Raw genomic sequence first — 19677 nt, forward strand, 5'->3', positions numbered from 1 at the left:
ATTCGGAAATCAGCCAATCACAGGCATATCCTCAGTTCCTCCCAACTCAGAGCTTTAGCTGTTTAAAAAAATGCTTCTAATTTTGGTTCAGACTCTTGCCAACTTTCAGTGGCCTTGAAGGTTTGGTACACAATAATTCATCAATATCTGTGGTATTGTTTTTCAAAATCTTTTCTCCTATCTCCTTCCTCCTCCTAGCCTGCTTCCCCCCCCCCTGGAAGCTCAAGGTCATTCTTCTTTTCCATGTGTATTCCTACTACAACAATTCTGCAAGGAAGGTTAAGCTGAGATATAGCTGAGTGAAGATTTGAATCTATGTTTTTTCTAATTCCAGTGCAGTATCATAATCACTACCCTACACTATCCCATCGCTGTTTAGACTTGTTCAAAAGCCAGCATGTGGCTTACTCAGCCCTAGTCATCTTCCACACTATGCCAAAACATAATGACCTGGTATTTTAATTTAATTTAATTTAATTTATTAATATTTCTATACCGCCCTTCTCCCGAAGGACTCAGGGCGGTGTACAGGGCAAGAGTAAAACATGAAGTTACAAAAATTAAAAAGTTATTAAATACATGCCCATAAAAAAGTAATAAATACATTAATAAAAACCCCCATAAAATAGTAATAAAAAACCCCAGCAATCCCACCCTCAGGCCAGGCCGGCTTGTTCGAACAGGTATGTTTTCAGATCGCGGCGAAAGGAGCGAAGATCCGGCGCCGTCCGGAGCTCAACCGGTAAGTGGTTCCATAGCTCCGGGGCGCCCACAGAGAAAGATCTCCCCCTGGGGGCCACCAATCTACATTCTCTGACCGGTGGCACCCTGAGGAGTCCCTCTCTGTGGGAACGCACAGGGCGAAGGGAAGTTGACGCCGGCAGCAGGTGTTCCCTAAGGTACTCCGGCCCCCTGCCATGTAGGGCTTTGAATACCATAACTAGTACCTTGAATCTCACCCGGAAGACAACCGGCAGCCAATGCAGCTCACGGAGCAGAGGTGTGACATGGGAGTATCGGGAAACTCCCAACACAACTCTCGCGGCTGCATTCTGCGCCAGTTGGAGCTTCCGGGTGGTCCTCAAGGGCAGCCCCATGTAGAGAGCGTTGCAGTAGTCTAGTCGTGAGGTCACGAGCGCGTGAGTGACCGTGCATAGATCATCCCGGCTTAGATAGGGCCGCAACTGGCGCACCAGGCGAACCTGGGCGAAAGCCCCCCTAGTCACAGCTCCTATATGGTCTTCCAGGGTGAGCCGTGAATCTAGGAGGACTCCCAAGTTGCGAGCCCTATCTACGGGGGGTAATGATTCGCCCCCCATAACAAGAGGTGGAATGTCCGAATAAACCCGGGATGAAGGTATGCAAAGCCACTCGGTCTTGTCGGGGTTGAGTTGAAGTCTGTTCCTCCCCATCCAGACCCGAACCGCCTCCAGGCAATGGGACATCACGGTGAGGGCATCACTGGGGTGGTTTGGGGTCGAAAAGAAAAGCTGGGTATCATCAGCGTACTGATGATACCTAACTCCAAAACCACGAATGATCTCACCCAGCGGTTTCATATAGATGTTGAACAGGAGAGGCGAGAGGACCGACCCCTGAGGAACTCCACAGATGAGAGACCTCGCGGTCGACCTCTGCCCCCCTGCCAACACCGACTGCGAGCGTCCCTGGAGATAGGAGGAGAACCACTGCAAAACCGTGCCTCCCACTCCCAATCCCCCGAGACGCCGCAGCAAGATACCATGGTCGATGGTATCGAAAGCCGCTGAGAGGTCTAATAGGACCAAGACAGAGGAATGCCCCCTGTCCCGGGCCCTCCAGAGATCATTCACCAGCGCGACCAATGCCGTCTCCGTGCTGTACCCGGGCCTGAAACCCGATTGGCACGGGTCTAGATAATCCGCTTCATCCAGGACCAGAGGGAGCTGATGTGCCACCACACTCTCAACAACCTTCGCAAGAAAGCGAAGGTTGGAGACAGGACGAAAGTTGTTCAATATAGCTGGGTCCAAGGCAGGCTTCTTGAGGAGAGGCCTCACCACCGCCTCTTTCAAGACGGCAGGGAAGCTACCCTCACTCAAAGAGGCCGATATAACTGCCTGGAAACAGCTGCGTGTCCTCTCCCGGGCTGCATACACCAGCCAGGAAGGGCACGGGTCCAATAAACATGTGGTGGTACTCAGCCTCCCCATGATCCTGTCCACTTCCTCTGGAGTCACAGAATCAAACTCCTCCCAGGTGATATCGACAAGACCACCCGTGTCCTGCTCGACAGACTCTGCCCAGTCAGAGTCCAGACCGGTCCGAATCCGAGCGATTTTGTCCGACAGATGCTGGTTAAACTCCTCGGCACGACCCTGCAAGGGATCCTCCCTCACCTCCTGATTCAGGAGGGAGCGAGTCACCCTAAACAGGGCGGCCGGGCGGTTTTCTGCGGACGCGATAAGGGCGGCGAAGTGGTTAGACCTCGCCTCCCTTATCGCAGCGAAATAAGACCTAGTATAGGTTCTTAGTCGCAATCGATCGGATTCGGATCGGCTGGATCTCCAACCGCTCTCTAGGCCCCGTCTCCGACGCTTCATCTCCCGGAGCTCCACGGAAAACCATGGGGCTCGACGGGATCTGCACCGGGTCAGGGGCCGCAGGGGAACAACTCGGTCAAGAGCCTCAGTGGCTGCCCTTTCCCAGGCTTCCACTAAGGCATCTGCCGAGCTGTCAGCAAGGGAGGCAGGTGGGGACCCCAGCGCCGCCTGGAACCTCTGGGGATCCATTAAGCGTCTGGGGTGGTACCATTTAATAGGTTCCACACACCCACGGCGGGGGGTGGCAAAACGGAAGACCAGCCGCAGGAGATGATGATCGGTCCATGACAGGGGCATAACAATTGGGGAGCCCCCACCAAGATCATCTAACCACCGTCCAGATAAGAAAACTAAGTCAAGGGTGTGGCCTCCCTCATGAGTCGGTCCCAAAATTACTTGCGTCAGGTCCATGGCCGTCATGGAAGCCATGAACTCCCGAGCCAACTCAGATGATCCTCCCAGAGATGGTAGGTTGAAGTCCCCCAAAACTATAAGTTTCGGGAACTCAACCACCAACCCAGAGAGGACATCGAGAAGCTCAGGCAGGGCTGCTGCTGCGTGACTAGGCGAAAGGTACACCAGCAGCAAGCCCAACTGCGCACCAGGACCGCATCTCAAAAAGAGAGACTCACACCCGACTATCTGGGGAACGGTGGCCTCCCGTGGACACAAGGTCTCCCTCATAACAACAGCCACTCCCCCACCCCTACCCTGAGCCCGGGGCCGGTGCAGCACCCGGAAACCTGGTGGGCAAAGATCAACCAGAGGAATGCCACCCTCTGGGCCCAACCAAGTTTCCGTAATGCAAGCCAGGTCCGCCTGCTCACCCTCGACCAAGTCACGGACGAGAGGAGCTTTGTTGACGACCGACCTGGCATTCAAGTACACCAGCCGGAGCTCAGGAGGCTGCACATCCTCACTCCCGGGACCTCGGGGCGGAACCAGAGGGTCGGAGTGCCTCACCGCTTGTAAGCAGCGGAGAGGCCTTCCCTGAGATTGATACGGCCCTCTGTTCCTACACCTGCTGCCATTCCCTAACGTCGTGGGAATGGGTAGTCCCACGACTGGCCCTGGAGCCCCAGAAGCAACCGACCCCCGCTCCTCCCCCCCGTGATCCGCCTCGGCACTGGCCTGAACAGAGGTTGTTGGACTGCCCCCCTCGTCCAAACAACCAAAAGAAGAGCCCTCCCTCCTCCCTAACCCCCGAAAAAATTTTGACAAAAAGCAAACCAAGGGCCTCTTGTTAGGTTTACGTCGGAGGCCCGTACCCGTGCCCAGCCATCTCTCAAGGTCCCAATAAATGGGCCCTTCCTCGAGATTGTACTCGGCTGGAAAGGCAGGTCGCCCCCAGGAAGGGGGAGCACCCCTGAGGGCGAGCAAGTCCGTAGAGGAGTACCTAAAACAAGGCATAAGTGCAGTCCAGATACAGGCAGTCCATAGTCAATTAATTAAGGAGGGTCCAAACAGAGAACAAATAGGTGTCACGAGCTTCCACCCAGCCACTGCCACTCAGCTGGGTGCCACCCCCAGGACAGGCCAGCCACCGTCCTCTCACGACAGTCGCAAAGCCTATTCCTGGGGGAATGGTCCGTAACACCCATCCTGGGTATAGCCTGTCCCCTAGAGCTCTGACCTCTAGGGGCGGCAGATGTAAGTTCAAGCCATATTATAATAATAGAATAATTATGTTAAATCATACTGTTCATTTTTAAACCTTGTAACTACATTTTAGGGATGCGGTGGCTCAGTGGGTTGGGACGCTGAGCTTGTCGATCAGAAGATCGGCAGTTTGGCGGGTCAAATCCCGAGTGCCGCATAACAGAGTGAGCGCCTGTTACTCGTCCCAGCTTCTGCCAACCTAGCAGTTCAAAAGCACGTAAAAATGCAAGTAGGAAAATACGGTGGGAAGGTAACAGCGTTTTGTGCGCCTTTGGCGTGTAGTCATGCCAGCCACATGACCACGGAGACGTCCTCGGACAAGCGCTGGCTCTTTGGCTATGAAACGGAGATGAGCACCGGCCCCTAGAGTTGGAAACGACTAGCATGCATGTGCGGGGGAACCTTTACCTTTACCTTTAACTACATTTACAAACTAGTTCAAAAGGGACAGTGTAGAACTTTAGGATGAGGTTTACTAAGGTGGGGAAGGATCCTGGAAGTCCTATGCAAAAATATAACTGAACAGAGATATCTAACCAATCTTCAACCTATTTGCCAAGGCAGCAGAAGGCAAGACAAGAAACAATGGATTGAGATTAATCAAGGAGAGAAGCAACTTAGAGCTAAGGAAAAATTTACTAACAGTGAGAACAATTAACCAGTGGAACAGCTTGCCTTCAGAAGTTGTGAATGCCCCAACAGCGGAGGCTTTTAAGAAGAGACTGGACAACCTCTGGACTGGCATACGGTCTCCTGATTGAGCAGGGGGTTGGACTAGAAGACCTCCAAGGTCCCTTCCACCTCCGTTATTCTGTTATTCTGTTATATAAACATGCAGTTTCTGATTTTAAAAGTGCTTCAAGATCCAACATTTTTGGGGGGGATTTTACCCCCAGAAAATGCTATCTTTCATCCATATCAAGAAAATTGTCATACTTGTGACTGATAAAATGACAGGATGCCCAACAATTTTGATACAATGACAGGACACCCAACAATTTCCTCCCTTATATAATTCTTTTCCTAGGATTGTTCCACCAGTTCTACACATTTTTACCCACCTTTGGATGAGAATTGAAAATATTTGTGTGGTATAGGAAAGGGGTCCCCAACCCCCAGATCCTGGACTGGTACTGGGACGCGGTATGCCAGCAACCGGGCCGCACAAACAAGCAAAGCCCCATCTGCAGGATGCAGGCAGCACATAAAACCACGTCCCCTTTGGTCCACGGAAAAACGTCCCTCCACGGAACCGGTCCTGGTGCCCAAAAGGTTGGGGACCTCTGGTGTAGGATATGTAATTATGATATTTTTAAAGTTTTGGAGCATATATGTTTGTATATATACTCTCACACACAAAGGGTATCCTGTAAAGTGCCAGTTTTACACTTGGGAACTGTTTCAGAATATACCAATTAAGCCCAAGTTCTCTATAAATATCTTAAATATGTGTGATGAATCAGTTAATATGTTCATATGTTTTCCTTGAGGTGTACTCAGACGCATCATTCAAGTCTTGAGGGATGATTCAAACTGAGCTCAAATTATAGCTTTGTGAGCTATGTTAATCTGCATCTATTTAAACATACAGTTCAGTTTTCAATAGCTCCCAGAAGGAATAGAATTCTACTCATATTTCTGCAGTTCAGGGATGCAATTATTAATAATTTGGGATAAATATTCAATTATGTTCTTATAAATTGAATCCCATGTACAAGCAAACAGAACGGTCTTTTTAAAATATATTACACATACATCTTTATTGAATTTTCACACTAACATTACTTCCAGTAAATGTCAAAGAATCCTTTGATTTCAAGATGAGCAGTCAATGGTTCACTGAATATTTTAGCCTCCACTCAAAGAGGGAGACTTTACTGGTGTTGTGGTGAGGCTGTTTGACTAAGACCCAGGAGAACCTGAATGAATCCATCCACATCCATAAAACCTAAGAGATATAGATGTATAGCCAGCCATAAGCTGGATCATGGAGAAAGCTAGAGAGTTCCAGAAAAACATCTACTTCTGCTTCACTGACTATGCTAAAGCCTTTGATTGTGTGGATCATAACAACCTGTGGCAAGTTCTTAAAGAGATGGGCGTACCAGACCATCTTATTTGTCTCTTGAGAAACCTATATGTGGGCCAAGAAGCAACAGTGAGAACTGGACACGGAACCACTGATTGGATCAAAATTGGGAAAAGAGTCCGGCAAGGCTGTATACTGTCGCCCTGCCTATTTAACTTATATGCAGAGCACATCATGAGAAAGGCAGGGCTAGATGAATCAAAAGTTGGAATTAAGATTGCCGGAAGAAATATCAACAACCTAAGATATGCAGATGATACCACTCTAATGGCAGAAAGTGAAGAAGAACTAAAGAGCCTCTTGTTGCGGGTGAAGAAGGAGAGTGCAAAACTTGGGTTGAAAGTTAGCATTAAGAAAACCAAGATCATGGCATCCGGTCCTCTCAATTCCTGGCAAATAGATGGGGAAGAAATGGAGGTAGTGACAGATTTTATTTTCCTGGGCTCCAAGATCACTGCAGATGGGGACTGTAGCCAAGAAATTAAAAGACGCTTGGTCCTGGGAAGGAAAGCCCTGGCAAATCGAGACAGCACACTAAAAAGCAGAGATATCACCCTGTCAACAAAAGTGCGTATAGTCAAGGCTATGGTCTTCCCAGTTGCAATGTATGGCAATGAAAGTTGGACCATAAAAAAGGCTGAGTGCCAAAGAATTGAGGCCTTTGAACTATGGTGCTGGAGAAGACTCCTGTGAGTCCCTTGGACTGCAAGATGATCAAACTGGTCAGTCCTAAAGGAGATCAACCCTGACTGTTCTTTAGAAGGCCAGATCCTGAAGCTGAAACTCAAATACTTTGGCCACCTAATGAGAAGGAAGGACTCACTGGAGAAGAGCCTAATGTTGGGAAAGGTTGAGGGCAATAGAAGAAGAGGACGACAGAGAATGAGGTGGCTGGATGGAGTCACTGAAGCAGTAGGCGTGAGCTTAAATAGACTCCAGAAGATGGTAGAGGACAGGAAGGCCTGGAGGAACGTTGTCCATAGGGTCTCATGGGTCGGACACGACTTCGCAGCTAACAACAACAACAAGCCAGGCATACCAACAGGCTGAAGAACAGCTTCTATCCATGGGCTGTCAGGCTCCTGAATGGGAAATAACTGTATGTATGATTGACTTGCGAGGCCGGTGTGTTGTGTGCAATTAGCTCACATGGTGTAACAAGATGGTGGGTTTGTTGTCACTGTGCGTTGTGGTGGTGGCACTCGAAGGGAGGCTCAGCCAATCTCACTGAATACATGATTGTACTTTGACAATAAAGGTTGATTCATTCATTCTTTCATTTGGGCATACCCCTCTCTCAGTCCATGGGGTTGTCTGGGGGCAAAATGGTAGTGGGGAAAACAATGAACCACTGGAGGAAAGGGAGGATCTCAATTAAATAAGCAAACAGTATATTGTTAATATTAGATAAATTGGATAGATTTTGCCTAATCTGTGATAGCAATTCTTTCTGACAGATAGAAACTACATGTAATAATAAAAACTGATTGTATTTAATCACAGTCTGTCTGTGGAACATACTTGCAGCCTGAAGCCAGGAGTAGCAATAATTATATTCTCAGGCTCGAGAGCATAGTAGAATTCTGTTTGCACATTTTCTCAAGGTAGAAGCCTGTAGCTGAATCACATATGGATTTTTGTACACATCATCTGAATTATTTGGAAAATTCTACACTGGTGGCACAATGGTTAGAGTGCAATATTGCAGGCTAATTCTGCTGGCTGCCAGGGGTCAGTCCTCACCTGCTCGAGGTTGGCTCAGCCTTCCATCCTTCCGAGGCCTTAAAATGAGGCACTAGATTATTGGAGGTAATATGATCAGTGGTGGGATTCATCCGGTTCACACCACTTCGGCAGAACCGGTAGCTAATTTTTTGTTGCCCAGGCCCAGAATGGACTTCTGGAAATGGCATCCAGACACAGAACTGGTTGTTCACATATTTGAATCCCATCACTGAATATGTTGACTCTGTAAACTGCTTAGAGAGGGCTGTGAAGCATCGTGAAGCAGTATATAAGTGCTATTGCTATTGCTATATCTGCATCCCTAAATAGAAAAGATGTCTCTTGCAGATTTGAAGACAATATGACTTTGAAGATCAAATAATTGCTTTTTTCAAGAGAAAAAAAACCAGAAACCTGCAGTCAACAAACAGGTCTACAGAGTAAGAGGGGTTCTGTTTGCCTATGATTACATGTTGGGACTTTCTGTTCTACTTACAGACAGTTCAGTGATTGCACAGCCCATGTTTGTCTTCAAGAAGGAACGACCTTGCAAGGTAAGATGTGAAACTCCTCCCATCCTTCTGGCATTTGTTTAAGATAATTTACTCATCATATGTGGATCTACCTGGTGGATGAAGTGGGATTGCCATTTTAATTGAATGTCTGGATAGAAACAGTATCTCCAGAAAAAGAAATACTAATTGACATAAACCACTTTATATCTTAGTCTTAGTGAATCATCTGCACACATACAAACTATTTTCGGTTGTGTGATTGGGAAAAATGGATTGATGTGATCTCCTATTTAGGTACATGTCTGTATGTACATATGTTCCCCCTGATGTTATTCTGCATAAGCTTGAAGGCATTAGGAGGTTTGATTGCTCTTTCTTCTTTAATTGCATTCAAAATAATGTCTGAATTGAGTTCCTTCCAGTTCATGTCACACTAAGTCAGTATCCCATTCTTCAGAAGGAAGTTTTCACTGAATTCTGGTATGAATGGAAAACACATATTCATAATTACTATTATGTAAATTAGCAAAAAAGGGACACGGTGGCTCAGTGGGTTAGGAGGCTGAGCTTGTCAATCAGAAGGTCGGCAGTTTGGCAGGTCGAATCCTGAGTGCCGCGTAACAGAGTGAGCACCTGTTACTCATCCCAGCTTCTGCCAACCTAGCAGTTCGAAAGCACATAAAAATGCAAGTAGAAAAATAGGGACCACTACGGTGGGAAGGTAACAGCGTTCCATGCGCCTTTGGCGTCTAGTCATGCCGGCCACATGACCACGGAGACGTCCTCGGACAAGTGCTGGCTCTTCGGCTTTGAAACGGAGATGAGCACTGGCCCCTAGAGTCGGAAACGACTAGCACGCATGTGCAGGGGAACCTTTACCTTTACCTTTAAATTAGCAATAAGATTAATGAAGTTTGTTTTGTGTGTGTGTTGTTCTTTTGGGCTCAATAGGAGAAGATATGATTTCATCCAAAAATGGTGGAATTTTCTTCTGCATGAGGTGCCGTCCAGATGTGTAGGAATTTAACTTCCAGCCTAGCCTTATGAACTAGGAATTAGGGGACCTGAAGCCCATATATCTAAGGAACAGGGGAATCTGGGATAATCTCCAGTGTACTTTCAAAAACGTTGAGTGATATGGACTGTCACATAGAACATAAACATTCAACAACCACACTGTGCAAACATTTGGCTTCAAGACAACCAAGTGTTCTGCAAAGACTATTAATTCATGGAAAAGCAGGAAGAGAAAGCTATGGATTTGAGCCACTAAAAACGGCACTTGCAACTTTATGCTGACAGCCACCAACTAATTCCTTTCTTTGGCCTCACTCTTTTTTGCAATAATTAGACTTACATAAACAAATAGTTTCTTGCCTAGGAAACTGTTTTAGTTGTGTTCAGCCAAGAGATTAGTGACAGGCTTGGCGAAAGGAGCCTGACATCAGAATGTCCACCCTATCTTTTTTTTTTGAAGCACCTGACATCTACAACTTTTCATTTAAAGTTTAACCAATCCTTCTTTTTGTTCAGAGGCCTGCAGAAGATCCAGGACACAAGTCTGAAAATGGTAATCATGATTTTTGTTCAGAAATCTTTCTAGGCAAACTTGTGGAAGGGGTAGGTTGGAACATCAGAATTGGGCTTCAGAACCCAAATACAGGTAATCTTCAACTTACAACTATTCATTTAGTGATGTTCAAAGTTACAACAGTACTGTTATGTACTCAGTTCTTGCAGGCATTAAGCAAGACAAGGTGTTCAAACAACAACAAGTTTATTCAGAGTCAGAACATAACAGAAGCAAGCTAATAGCTGCTGCACAGCTATTTATACGGTTGGCCTCTAGGCAGCGACCAATAGATTTAAAGCAGCAGTTTCCTGCCCAAACCTACTTAACAGACTGGAGACAGCAAGTCTAGCTCAGCCCAGCAACCCTTACAAACATACAAAAGTAGGGCAGCCATTAAACAAGCAGTTAGACATAAAGCAAGTGATTTAAACATATAAGGCCAATAGATTAGAGTACTGAAAAAAATGACTTACAACCAGTCCTCACATTTAGGACTGCCACAGTATCCCCAATGATACTTCACGACTACACTTGGGACCAAAATGTCTGTTGCTAAGCAAGACAGTCATGCTTGATTTTAAGAGTGTTTTGTTGCCATACAGGTGAAGTAAATCAGTGCTGCAGTTAAGTGAATCATGCAGTCGTTCAGGGAATCCAGCTTTCCTACCAATCCTTGTTGTAGCTGTTTGGGAAGGTCACAAATGGTGGTCACATGATCAATGGGTGCTGCAACCATGTTAAATACATGTCAGTTGCCAAGTGCCTGAATTTTGATCACAGGGCCATGGGGATACTGCCATGGTCGTAAGTGCAAGGACTGGTTGTAAATCATTTTTTTCAGTGTTGTAATTTCAAACTGTGGCTAAATGAATGGTTATAAGTTAAGGACTACCTGTATATTACTGGGATTGGCTAGCATTTGAAATAATAATAATAATAATAATAATAATAATAATAATAATAATAATAAAAACAAAAACAAATTCACCATTAGTCAATTGCAAAAGGTGGCCTTACTAGGAACTGCTTCCATCCTGCGACGATATCTGTAATACCATCAAACATCCACATCTGCCTATCCCAGGTCCTTGGTAAGGACTCAATAGGTAGACAAAAATGCCAAATCCAGTCTGAACATCTGCCTGACTGTGCGATGATCAATAGTAGTAGTAGTAGTAGTAGTAGTAGTAGTAGTAGTAGTAGAATTGGAAGGGACCTTTGAGGTCTTCTAGTCCAACCCCCTGCTTAGGCAAGAAACCCTATACCATTTTAGACAAATTGTTGTCTAGACACATGATATGATTATCACCTCTGGTGTTTTTCTGCCTTTAGTTCCCAGTGGATCCAGAAAACGTGCAAGAGCTTCATATTTTTCTTTTCAGTCCTCTGAATCAGAGTCATATGGAGGTATGGCTTCTCTCTTAACCATTTGTTTACATTGACAAGTACAGCTTTCCAAAATTTGGTTTGAAATGAACTGAACTCATGTGGACTTAAGTGCTGAATGCCATGCTTTTATTTTTAACCATTTTTTTTAACCATTTCAAAATGTGGCTTGAAATAAATGATGGCAGAGAGACAGTAAGGGGAAATTATATGAATAACAAAATATTGAGTATCTGTCTCGTTTGTTAGCAAAGATAGGCACCACTATACAGTAACTATGTCAGCATTCGAATATAAATCGCTTTCTTAAGATTATGAAATGTAAAATGCTACTGGGGGAAAAAAACACCACTTAATACTTACATTTCCAGAAACTATATGTTCCAAGAAACAAGCAAGAACATCATCCTTTATCATCATCCCAACATTTCCACCTTCTCAGCCAGGTAAGTTAAAAGTTGACTTAGAAAGTGAATGCATAAAATTGATATGGAGATGTCTACATTCTTTCTTCCCTTTCTCTCTCTGATTTTCTTTCCCTTCCTCCCTTTCTTTTCTCTCTCTCCCTCTCTCCCTCCCTCTCTTCCTGAGCATTTTTTAAATTAGGCTCATTCAAGTTAGTTTCAATCTTGTGCCACTGGATTGTTCTGACAGAAAATGGAATATCAGTACTAGACTCCTGCTAAAATAAATTACATTATTGTATCACAAGTCCTCTCTGGCTGGCTGCAGCTTCTTGGTCAGCTGTTATCCCCATCGGCTTGCTGGCTCCAAAAACATTTTTTGAAGAGGGCTAGTCTGTACCTTCAGGCTGGTCCTTTTCAATCAATTATCTCTGTAAGAGAGTTTTGATGAGTTTAAGTGGACTGGATACCATTCTTGCTAAAAACAAACAAAAAACAAAAACATTGAAAGTCTTGGAAAAGTCTTGAAAAGATGAAGCTTGCTATAATGTAACACCAGGAAAAAAGAATCCAAATTTCGTTGAACATTTTGATATATGTTTGCTTTATAGTAAAGAAGAACAATGTGTTCATGACTTCGGGGCTATTAGAAGAATGTATTGATGTGAAACCAACAGAACAAGGTATGGAGAATTATTTAAATATAACAATCTTATCCCCATTTGGTGTGTAGAGAAGGAAGTAGAAAAGGTAAAAGATTGGGGAAACTTAGCAGATATCAATCAATGACTGACACAGCTCTGTCTCTTTTCATCAAGATGATGACAGTAGTGTTGTACTATTATGGTGTACTGAACATTCTACCTCTTTTGGATGAGTTTGACCTTATAGGTTACTCCTCAACTTACGACAGTCATTTAGTAACAGTTGAAAGTTATGGGGTAGTCCAAAAAAGGGATTTACAACCCAGCTTTGAAGTTACAACATCCCCTCCACCAGTCATGCATTTTAGATGCTTGGCACCTGGCCTGCATTTATGGCTGCTGGCAGAGCCCCGTGGTCACATGACTGTAATTTACAACACTTTTGCCAGAAGCTGAGGTTTACCTCTGCCTCACAATCTGCCTCATAGCCAACAAAGGGTTTCCCTTAACAATTACAACCTCCACAAAAAAAATCATAGAATCAGATATGGTCATATGCTGACCCAGTTTATTACCATCACGAGTTACGACCAAAATTGTGGGCTCAATTACAGTCATAGGACTACCTGCACAACACATGTATAAAAGGTTTGAGATGCAATGATGTTGCTTTTATCAGAAGGAACATTTCCTTTCTATGGTGAATGCTTCTGTCAGTCACTCTTTCTACAGAGGAACAACCAGCTCTTGATCTGTTATAAACAATCAGAAGAAACAATCTGTCATAAACAATCAACCTTGTGGACTGTTCTGGGTATGATTTGAATCTTGGAGCTTTCAACTGTTGGTTTTCTATTCCAATTATAGCTTTTTGGATATCTCTCATAAAACTAGCTTACTGAAAACTGTGTCCTTGCGCGCAAGCCTTATAGACTGTGTAGCAGGCAGGTGATTCTGATGTATGATACATGAAAGTTCAGTGCTTAAACATCCATGTAGTTGTGTACCATAAGACTTGATTTAAGCAGGTATATCACTTCTATCCTATGCATTTACACCTTCAAAAAGGAAGAATTTTTAAAATGGTTCATGAAAAAAGAGATTTGCAAAATATTTGCTAAATCTGAGGGAAAATCTAACTGCCATGGTTCTTGAGGAAGAATAATAGAGATATCCAGACACTATAGCAATCATGAAATTCTATGAGCAACTTTTAAGAAACCCAAGTATAAGAAGATTGTGAATCAGGAAAGAAAAGCATGAAATAAAATTCTGCTCTATTTTTCAAGATTTTCCAACAAGCAACAGACAAAGAGAAGTTTTAAGGCCTGCCAGACTGCAGCCACCACAAGTGACTACATACAGAATAGAAAAAAAGAGAACGGCTGAAAATCTTTTAGAGGAGAATCATGAAACAGACAATCAGGTAAAATATAAGGTACCATCAAGAGTACATTTTCTTATTGTTGCAGCCATGAAGAAACCGATTCACGCAGGAAAGCTTTGCAATATCCCCAGTGTGCTGCTTTTCAAAAGGTAGCTGGACTTCCTTCTCATTCAAGAACTGAAGAAGCTCTTGGAGGAGAAGCAAAATGTTTTCAAGGAAAAAACCAGGAAAGTCCACTTGCCTTTTGAAAAGCACCTTGGGATCAACCATGACCTGGATGACTGAGAATCTCCATAGACGAAGCTTTGAAATATTCCATTTTGCCATTGTGATAGACATTTGCCATACAAAAATACTTGTGGCAAGTTTGGTTCAAATTTTTAAGCAGACTGAGATGACATTTATTTGTTTGTTGAATTTGTTAGGCAAATCCAACAAAATTGTTTTTTTCTCTTTTTGGGAAAAATTGTTCCTGTAAAGAAGGCAAATTTGTGTACGTATGCTACAGATCTCTTACTTCTGGAAGCTAATGCTATGGTGGATAGAATAAACAGATGGGAAGGTTATCACAATCTATATGTTTTAAAATGCAAGTGAAACAAATTTGATTTAATGAATTGTTTTTAGATGTCTAAAGATACCTATGCATGGATTGGAATTTCCAAAAAGCCTCCTCACCCACTACAGATTTCAAGTTCTAGCACAACACAGTAAGTTAATTGAAATCTATTTAAATAATGATGAGTGAGCAAAAGAAATATTCAGACATTTGGTCAACCTTTTCAATTACTCTGAATTAAAATTTGGGGACTGCCTTTTTACCACCTGGAAAAAGTGGGGCATACTTTCAGATTTTGAAGTGGAGGCAAGGAAATTTCAGCAGGATGTCACCATCAAGAACAAAAATAAAGCCATGGATATTTAATAGAATTATTATAGAGAGAATTTCATGAGCCATTTTCATGAGGAAGGAAGGGAGGGAGGGAGAAAGGAAGGAAGGGAGGAAGGGGGGGGAGGGAAAGCTTTTTTTCAAAATTAGGTCATAGTAGTGGTGGCTCAGTGGGTTAGGGCGCTGAGCTTGTCGATCAGAAGGTTGGCAGTTTGGCGGGTCGAATCCCGAGTGCCGCGTAACAGAGTGAGCGCCTGTTACTCGTCCCAGCTTCTGCCAACCTAGCAGTTCAAAAGCACGTAAAAATGCAAGTAGAAAAATAGGGACCACTACGGTGGGAAGGTAACAGCGTTCCATGTGCCTTTGGCGTTTAGTCATGCCGGCCACATGACCACGGAGACATCCTCGGACAAGTGCTGGCTCTTCAGCTTTGAAACAGAGATGAGCACTGGCCCCTAGAGTTGGAAACATGACTAGCACGCATGTGTGTGGGAACCTTTACCTTTACCTTTAGTAACAGATTTACAGTGTAAAGAATAGAATAAAGCGCTCTCATTATACATATGTATGGCAGCCTAGGATTGCAAAATAGAATGTGCAGATTGAAATAGGGTAAAAAACAACCCTGGGAGAGAAGTGAGTGACGTCTGTCTGTCTGTCTGTCTGTCTCACACACGCACTTTTTATTTTTATTTATTCAAGCGATCGGTTACCCAAAGACAGAACTTTCTCAGACAGTGAGCATTCTAGCTTTGTATTTGGAGAAAATATAGTAGAAAGAGTTTTGGTAAGTATTAATGAAGGCTTTAATACCAATGAATTTATTAATGGATTTAAGTTTGCAGGGAATACTTATTTGCATTTCCCATGGTTAGATTTGAATCTAGATGATCAGGAAACAACAGTTAAAGAGATTTTTCTCACTTCAGTCATTTCAGACATATATCTCATAATGTCCTATAAGATGTCATTATATCTTAGTGACAATAAATTATCAAATTTTTAAAAAATCAGTTATGAGTTTGCCTCTTTCCCTGGCTATACAAAGTCATTTTTTTCTTAAAATATTTGATCCAATAATGCAATTTAGATTTAGGAATTAGGTCCTGTACAGCAGGTGTCTCCAACCTTGGCAAATTTAAGACTTGTGAATAATCATTTGAGCTGCACCAATCAGCAGGTAATAGTCCAACTCTGCTCATCAAATATTTCACCTGCTATTTCCTGCACATCTATTGCTATTAAACAAATCATATCTTCAACATGTTCTATGGCTGCTTGCAGGATCCCTGATTGTGAGAATCTCACCTGGGTAATCCTTAGTAATACTGATAGAGGAGAATATTTGTAACTCAGGACTGAAACAAAGGTTCTTGAGGCTTTCTGAACTTGATTGTTTTCTTACAGATGTTTCCTTACCAAAACTAAGTAACAACATCAGTGCACAATGCAGCAATGATGTTTCCCAGTTTTGGTAATGAAAACTGTGTGAAAAAATAACCAAAAGCTCAGAGAGCACCAAGGGTCTCTCAATTCTTAGTGAAGCAGGGTTTTTTAATAACAGTAATAATGTTTATTTGTAATGTTTATTTTAATTGGCAAAATCTAGCATCTAGCCAACTATATATTCTGGCACGAGAAAATCAAAGAATATTCTACACAACTGAACGTGGGGAAAAAAGGCAGAACGAGGTCCCTTCAGATTACAATTTAAAGAAAAACAAGGGGTGATGGGGGCATACAACTTTTTATCTAGTGTACACCCTAGTGCCCCCTTGTGGTCTGTAGCCCCATTAGGTGCTGAAAAGTCAATGCAATTCAATTAGCGTTTCCAACAAGCAGATCTGCAGGAAATGGGACACCATTCATCCATTGGGTAACTTTATAACTGGAAAGTAATCACATTACAAATTCAGGTTCATCTAATACAACATGGTTAAAAAGCTTTTTTTCCCCTCAACATCCTACAAATACCTTATGGGATATGCACATTTCTAGATACCGTGTAAGCATGTGAACAACTGAGAATAGCAAGTTGTTTTCAGAGGGCTGATAAATGTGTTACTTAATGGTTTCTTCCAATTAAATGAGGATTTATGAATCTAGGAATATTTTAAGTGTTGGAACCATGTACCTTCCCCATACCCAATTAGGCACAGAGATCCCTTGCTGTATTAAGTGAGAAATTCATGTTGCTTCTAATGTGTGCATTTTATTTTTATTTATTTATTTTAATTCCATTTATATCCCGCCCTTCTCCGAAGACTCAGGGCGGCTTACAAGCTTAGCAGTAGCCTTCATTCTATGTATATCCCTGCTTATTAGGGCTTTCACACACCCCCCCAAGCGGCATTATTACAAAGTCAGCTTAATTGCCCCCAACAATCTGGGTCCTCATTTTACCTACCTCGGAAGGATGGAAGGCTGAGTCAACCTTGAGCCTGGTGGGACTCAAACCTGCACTAATTGCAGGCAGCTGGTGTTACTTAAGGAGGCATTAGCCCACTGCTCCACCAAGACCGTAATATTGAATAAATCAGGGAAATTAATTAGGATCTTGGTATATGCAGTCAAGAACATCCATCTAAACTGGGCCAATTGTGACAACTTTTGCTTTTATCCCAGATACTTGACTTAGAAGATAACAAGATTTTAGTAATTTTAGTCTTCAGTCTGTATTAAAGCAGTATGCATTATCTATTTTGTACACAAACATTTTTGTTAGATATGTTTTGTTCTAATAAGCAAAATAAATAATAAATTTAGAGTCAAAGACCACCAAAATCTATTTACTGTGGATAAAATCTGGATCAAACTTAATGTTTGAAAGAAAATTTCCACTTAATGTATACAATATAGCAAGATATTTGTAAAAAAATCATATTGAGTTGTTTTATTAAAGATAGGATATGAATGCACCCATCTCTCACTATGAGAGATCATGGGATTGCCCCTTATTGCCTAGGGTTATGCAACAGACTGATTAAGAACAGGTTAAACAAACCTCAGCCATGTATTCGCATAAGATTCTGTTCCAAAAACAAACAAATTATATTGTAGCCTAATAATGATGACCTCCTGCACATTATTTAAGTTCTGAGTTCTCTCACATACTGAACCACAAATTACCTGATGCTATTTTACCCTAGCTTAGCTTAGCCTAAGCCTATGTGTATACTACAATGCCTTTCATATGTTTAAATGCCCACTCATAATATCTTGTTATCTTTCCAGGCCTAACTGTATTTATTCAAATAACATCTTTCTCCAATTTTCCTAGAAGCCTGAGAAATCCCCAGAATTGCAGTCCAAAGATGGGCAGCATATGAGTGAAAAGGAGCCCGTCTGTCCCTCAGATTTCCATGCCATTCCCCTGTGGGCAAGTAGGTGCTGTTTCTTAGAAAACAATGGCATAAAACTGATGTTGCTCTTTCATGATATTGTGCATATGGTTATTGCATTAAGCACTGAAAACAGAGCCTTCTCCAACCAGAATGAGTTGACAGTTCCATCATCCCCTGCAAAAACGCCTCTCCCTCTCTCCCAGAGGATGACAGGAGTTGTAGGCCACACTGTATATCTACAAGGGTCTAGAATGGGGATGGCTGATTTAAAGGCAAAGCCAGACTCAGAAAGGGGCATGTCATATATCCTATCAGACTACTTTGTCTTTCCAGCCTGATGTATTCCACTCTATTTTTTCACATTTCTAAACTACCCATCTCCCTCAAAGGGTGTTTTGTCATTTATTTCCAGTCAGAGATGTTCACAGGCTACACCAAAAAGGTCAAAATAGTATCTGCAACTGTGTGATCTTGTTTTGGAGGCAGAACCTGTACAAAAAAAGTAGGTGGGACTTCATAGACTCATAAGGATTAAAGGGACCTTGGAGGTCTTCAACCCTTTGTTCATACCCTCTCAGACAGGGTTGTCCAACCTTGGCAACTTGAAGATTTGTGGACTTCAATTCCCAGAATTCCCCAGCCAGTCCACAAGTCTTAAAGTTGCCAAGGTTGGACACCCCTGGTCTCAGACAATGGTTGTCCAATCTTTTCTTGAAACTCCAGCAATGGAGCACCATAACTCTGGGAGGCCAGCTGTTCCATTGCTTAACAGTTTTTACAGATAGGAAATTCCTCCTTATTTCCAACTTGAATCTTCCTCTGATGAGTTTCCTTTTTGTCCTCTCCTCAGATGCATTGGAAAATAAATCAACATCCTCTTTTCTGTGATAGCCCTTATAGTACGGGTGTCAAACTCAATCGCATCACGTCACGTATCGTGATGTATCGTGACTTTTTTGCCTTTGCGAAGCCGGGGGGGCATGGCCTGTGTGTGACGCACCCGGCCCGTGGACCGCCAGTTTGACACCCCTGCCTTATAGTATTGGAAAACTGTTATCATGTCTCCCCTCATTCTTCTCTTCTTTAATCTAAACCTATCTAGTTTCTTGAATTGTACTTCATAGGATTTAGCCTCCAGATTCCTTATTCCTTATTGTTGCTCTATTCTGTACTCTTCCTAGGGCCTCAGCATCTGTTTTTTATTGTGGTGTCCAGTGTTTTAACATTTGGACCCTGCAGACAACTTTCTTTCCAGTCTTTACCCAGCATTAAGTTCATACTCTGTTCCTGTGTCATCCGTAGCCATGCCCCAACATAAACCAAAGTTTTAAGCAATATCAGATATATGATGACTGGTGAGTAGGTGAGATGGACATATAATGACTTAGAAACCAATAGTTTCTCTTAGAGGGTTCTTTGTAGCAGTTGAGTGTTAAGGTAAAGTTTGAGATGGTAAGAGCAATTAGCACTGAGAAAGTTT

The 19677-nt window shown here is 43.0% G+C and overlaps 1 protein-coding gene across 1 annotated transcript in view; it reads left to right on the forward strand.

Annotated features, from left to right (window-relative positions):
• Positions 1-19677, forward strand: part of RANBP3L (RAN binding protein 3 like) — a 62036-nt gene that overhangs the window by 12609 nt on the left and 29750 nt on the right. The window contains exons 2-10 of the mRNA XM_083356914.1: positions 8554-8609; positions 10104-10140; positions 11476-11550; positions 11901-11975; positions 12545-12616; positions 13867-14003; positions 14592-14674; positions 15556-15640; positions 18134-18236. Of these exons, the coding sequence (XP_083213040.1) occupies positions 8554-8609; positions 10104-10140; positions 11476-11550; positions 11901-11975; positions 12545-12616; positions 13867-14003; positions 14592-14674; positions 15556-15640; positions 18134-18236 (723 nt within the window). The remainder of the gene's footprint in view (positions 1-8553; positions 8610-10103; positions 10141-11475; positions 11551-11900; positions 11976-12544; positions 12617-13866; positions 14004-14591; positions 14675-15555; positions 15641-18133; positions 18237-19677) is intronic.

Source organism: Vipera ursinii (genome assembly GCF_947247035.1).
Source record: "Vipera ursinii genome assembly, chromosome: 2".
In the NCBI taxonomy this organism is placed as follows: Eukaryota; Metazoa; Chordata; class Lepidosauria; order Squamata; family Viperidae; genus Vipera; species Vipera ursinii.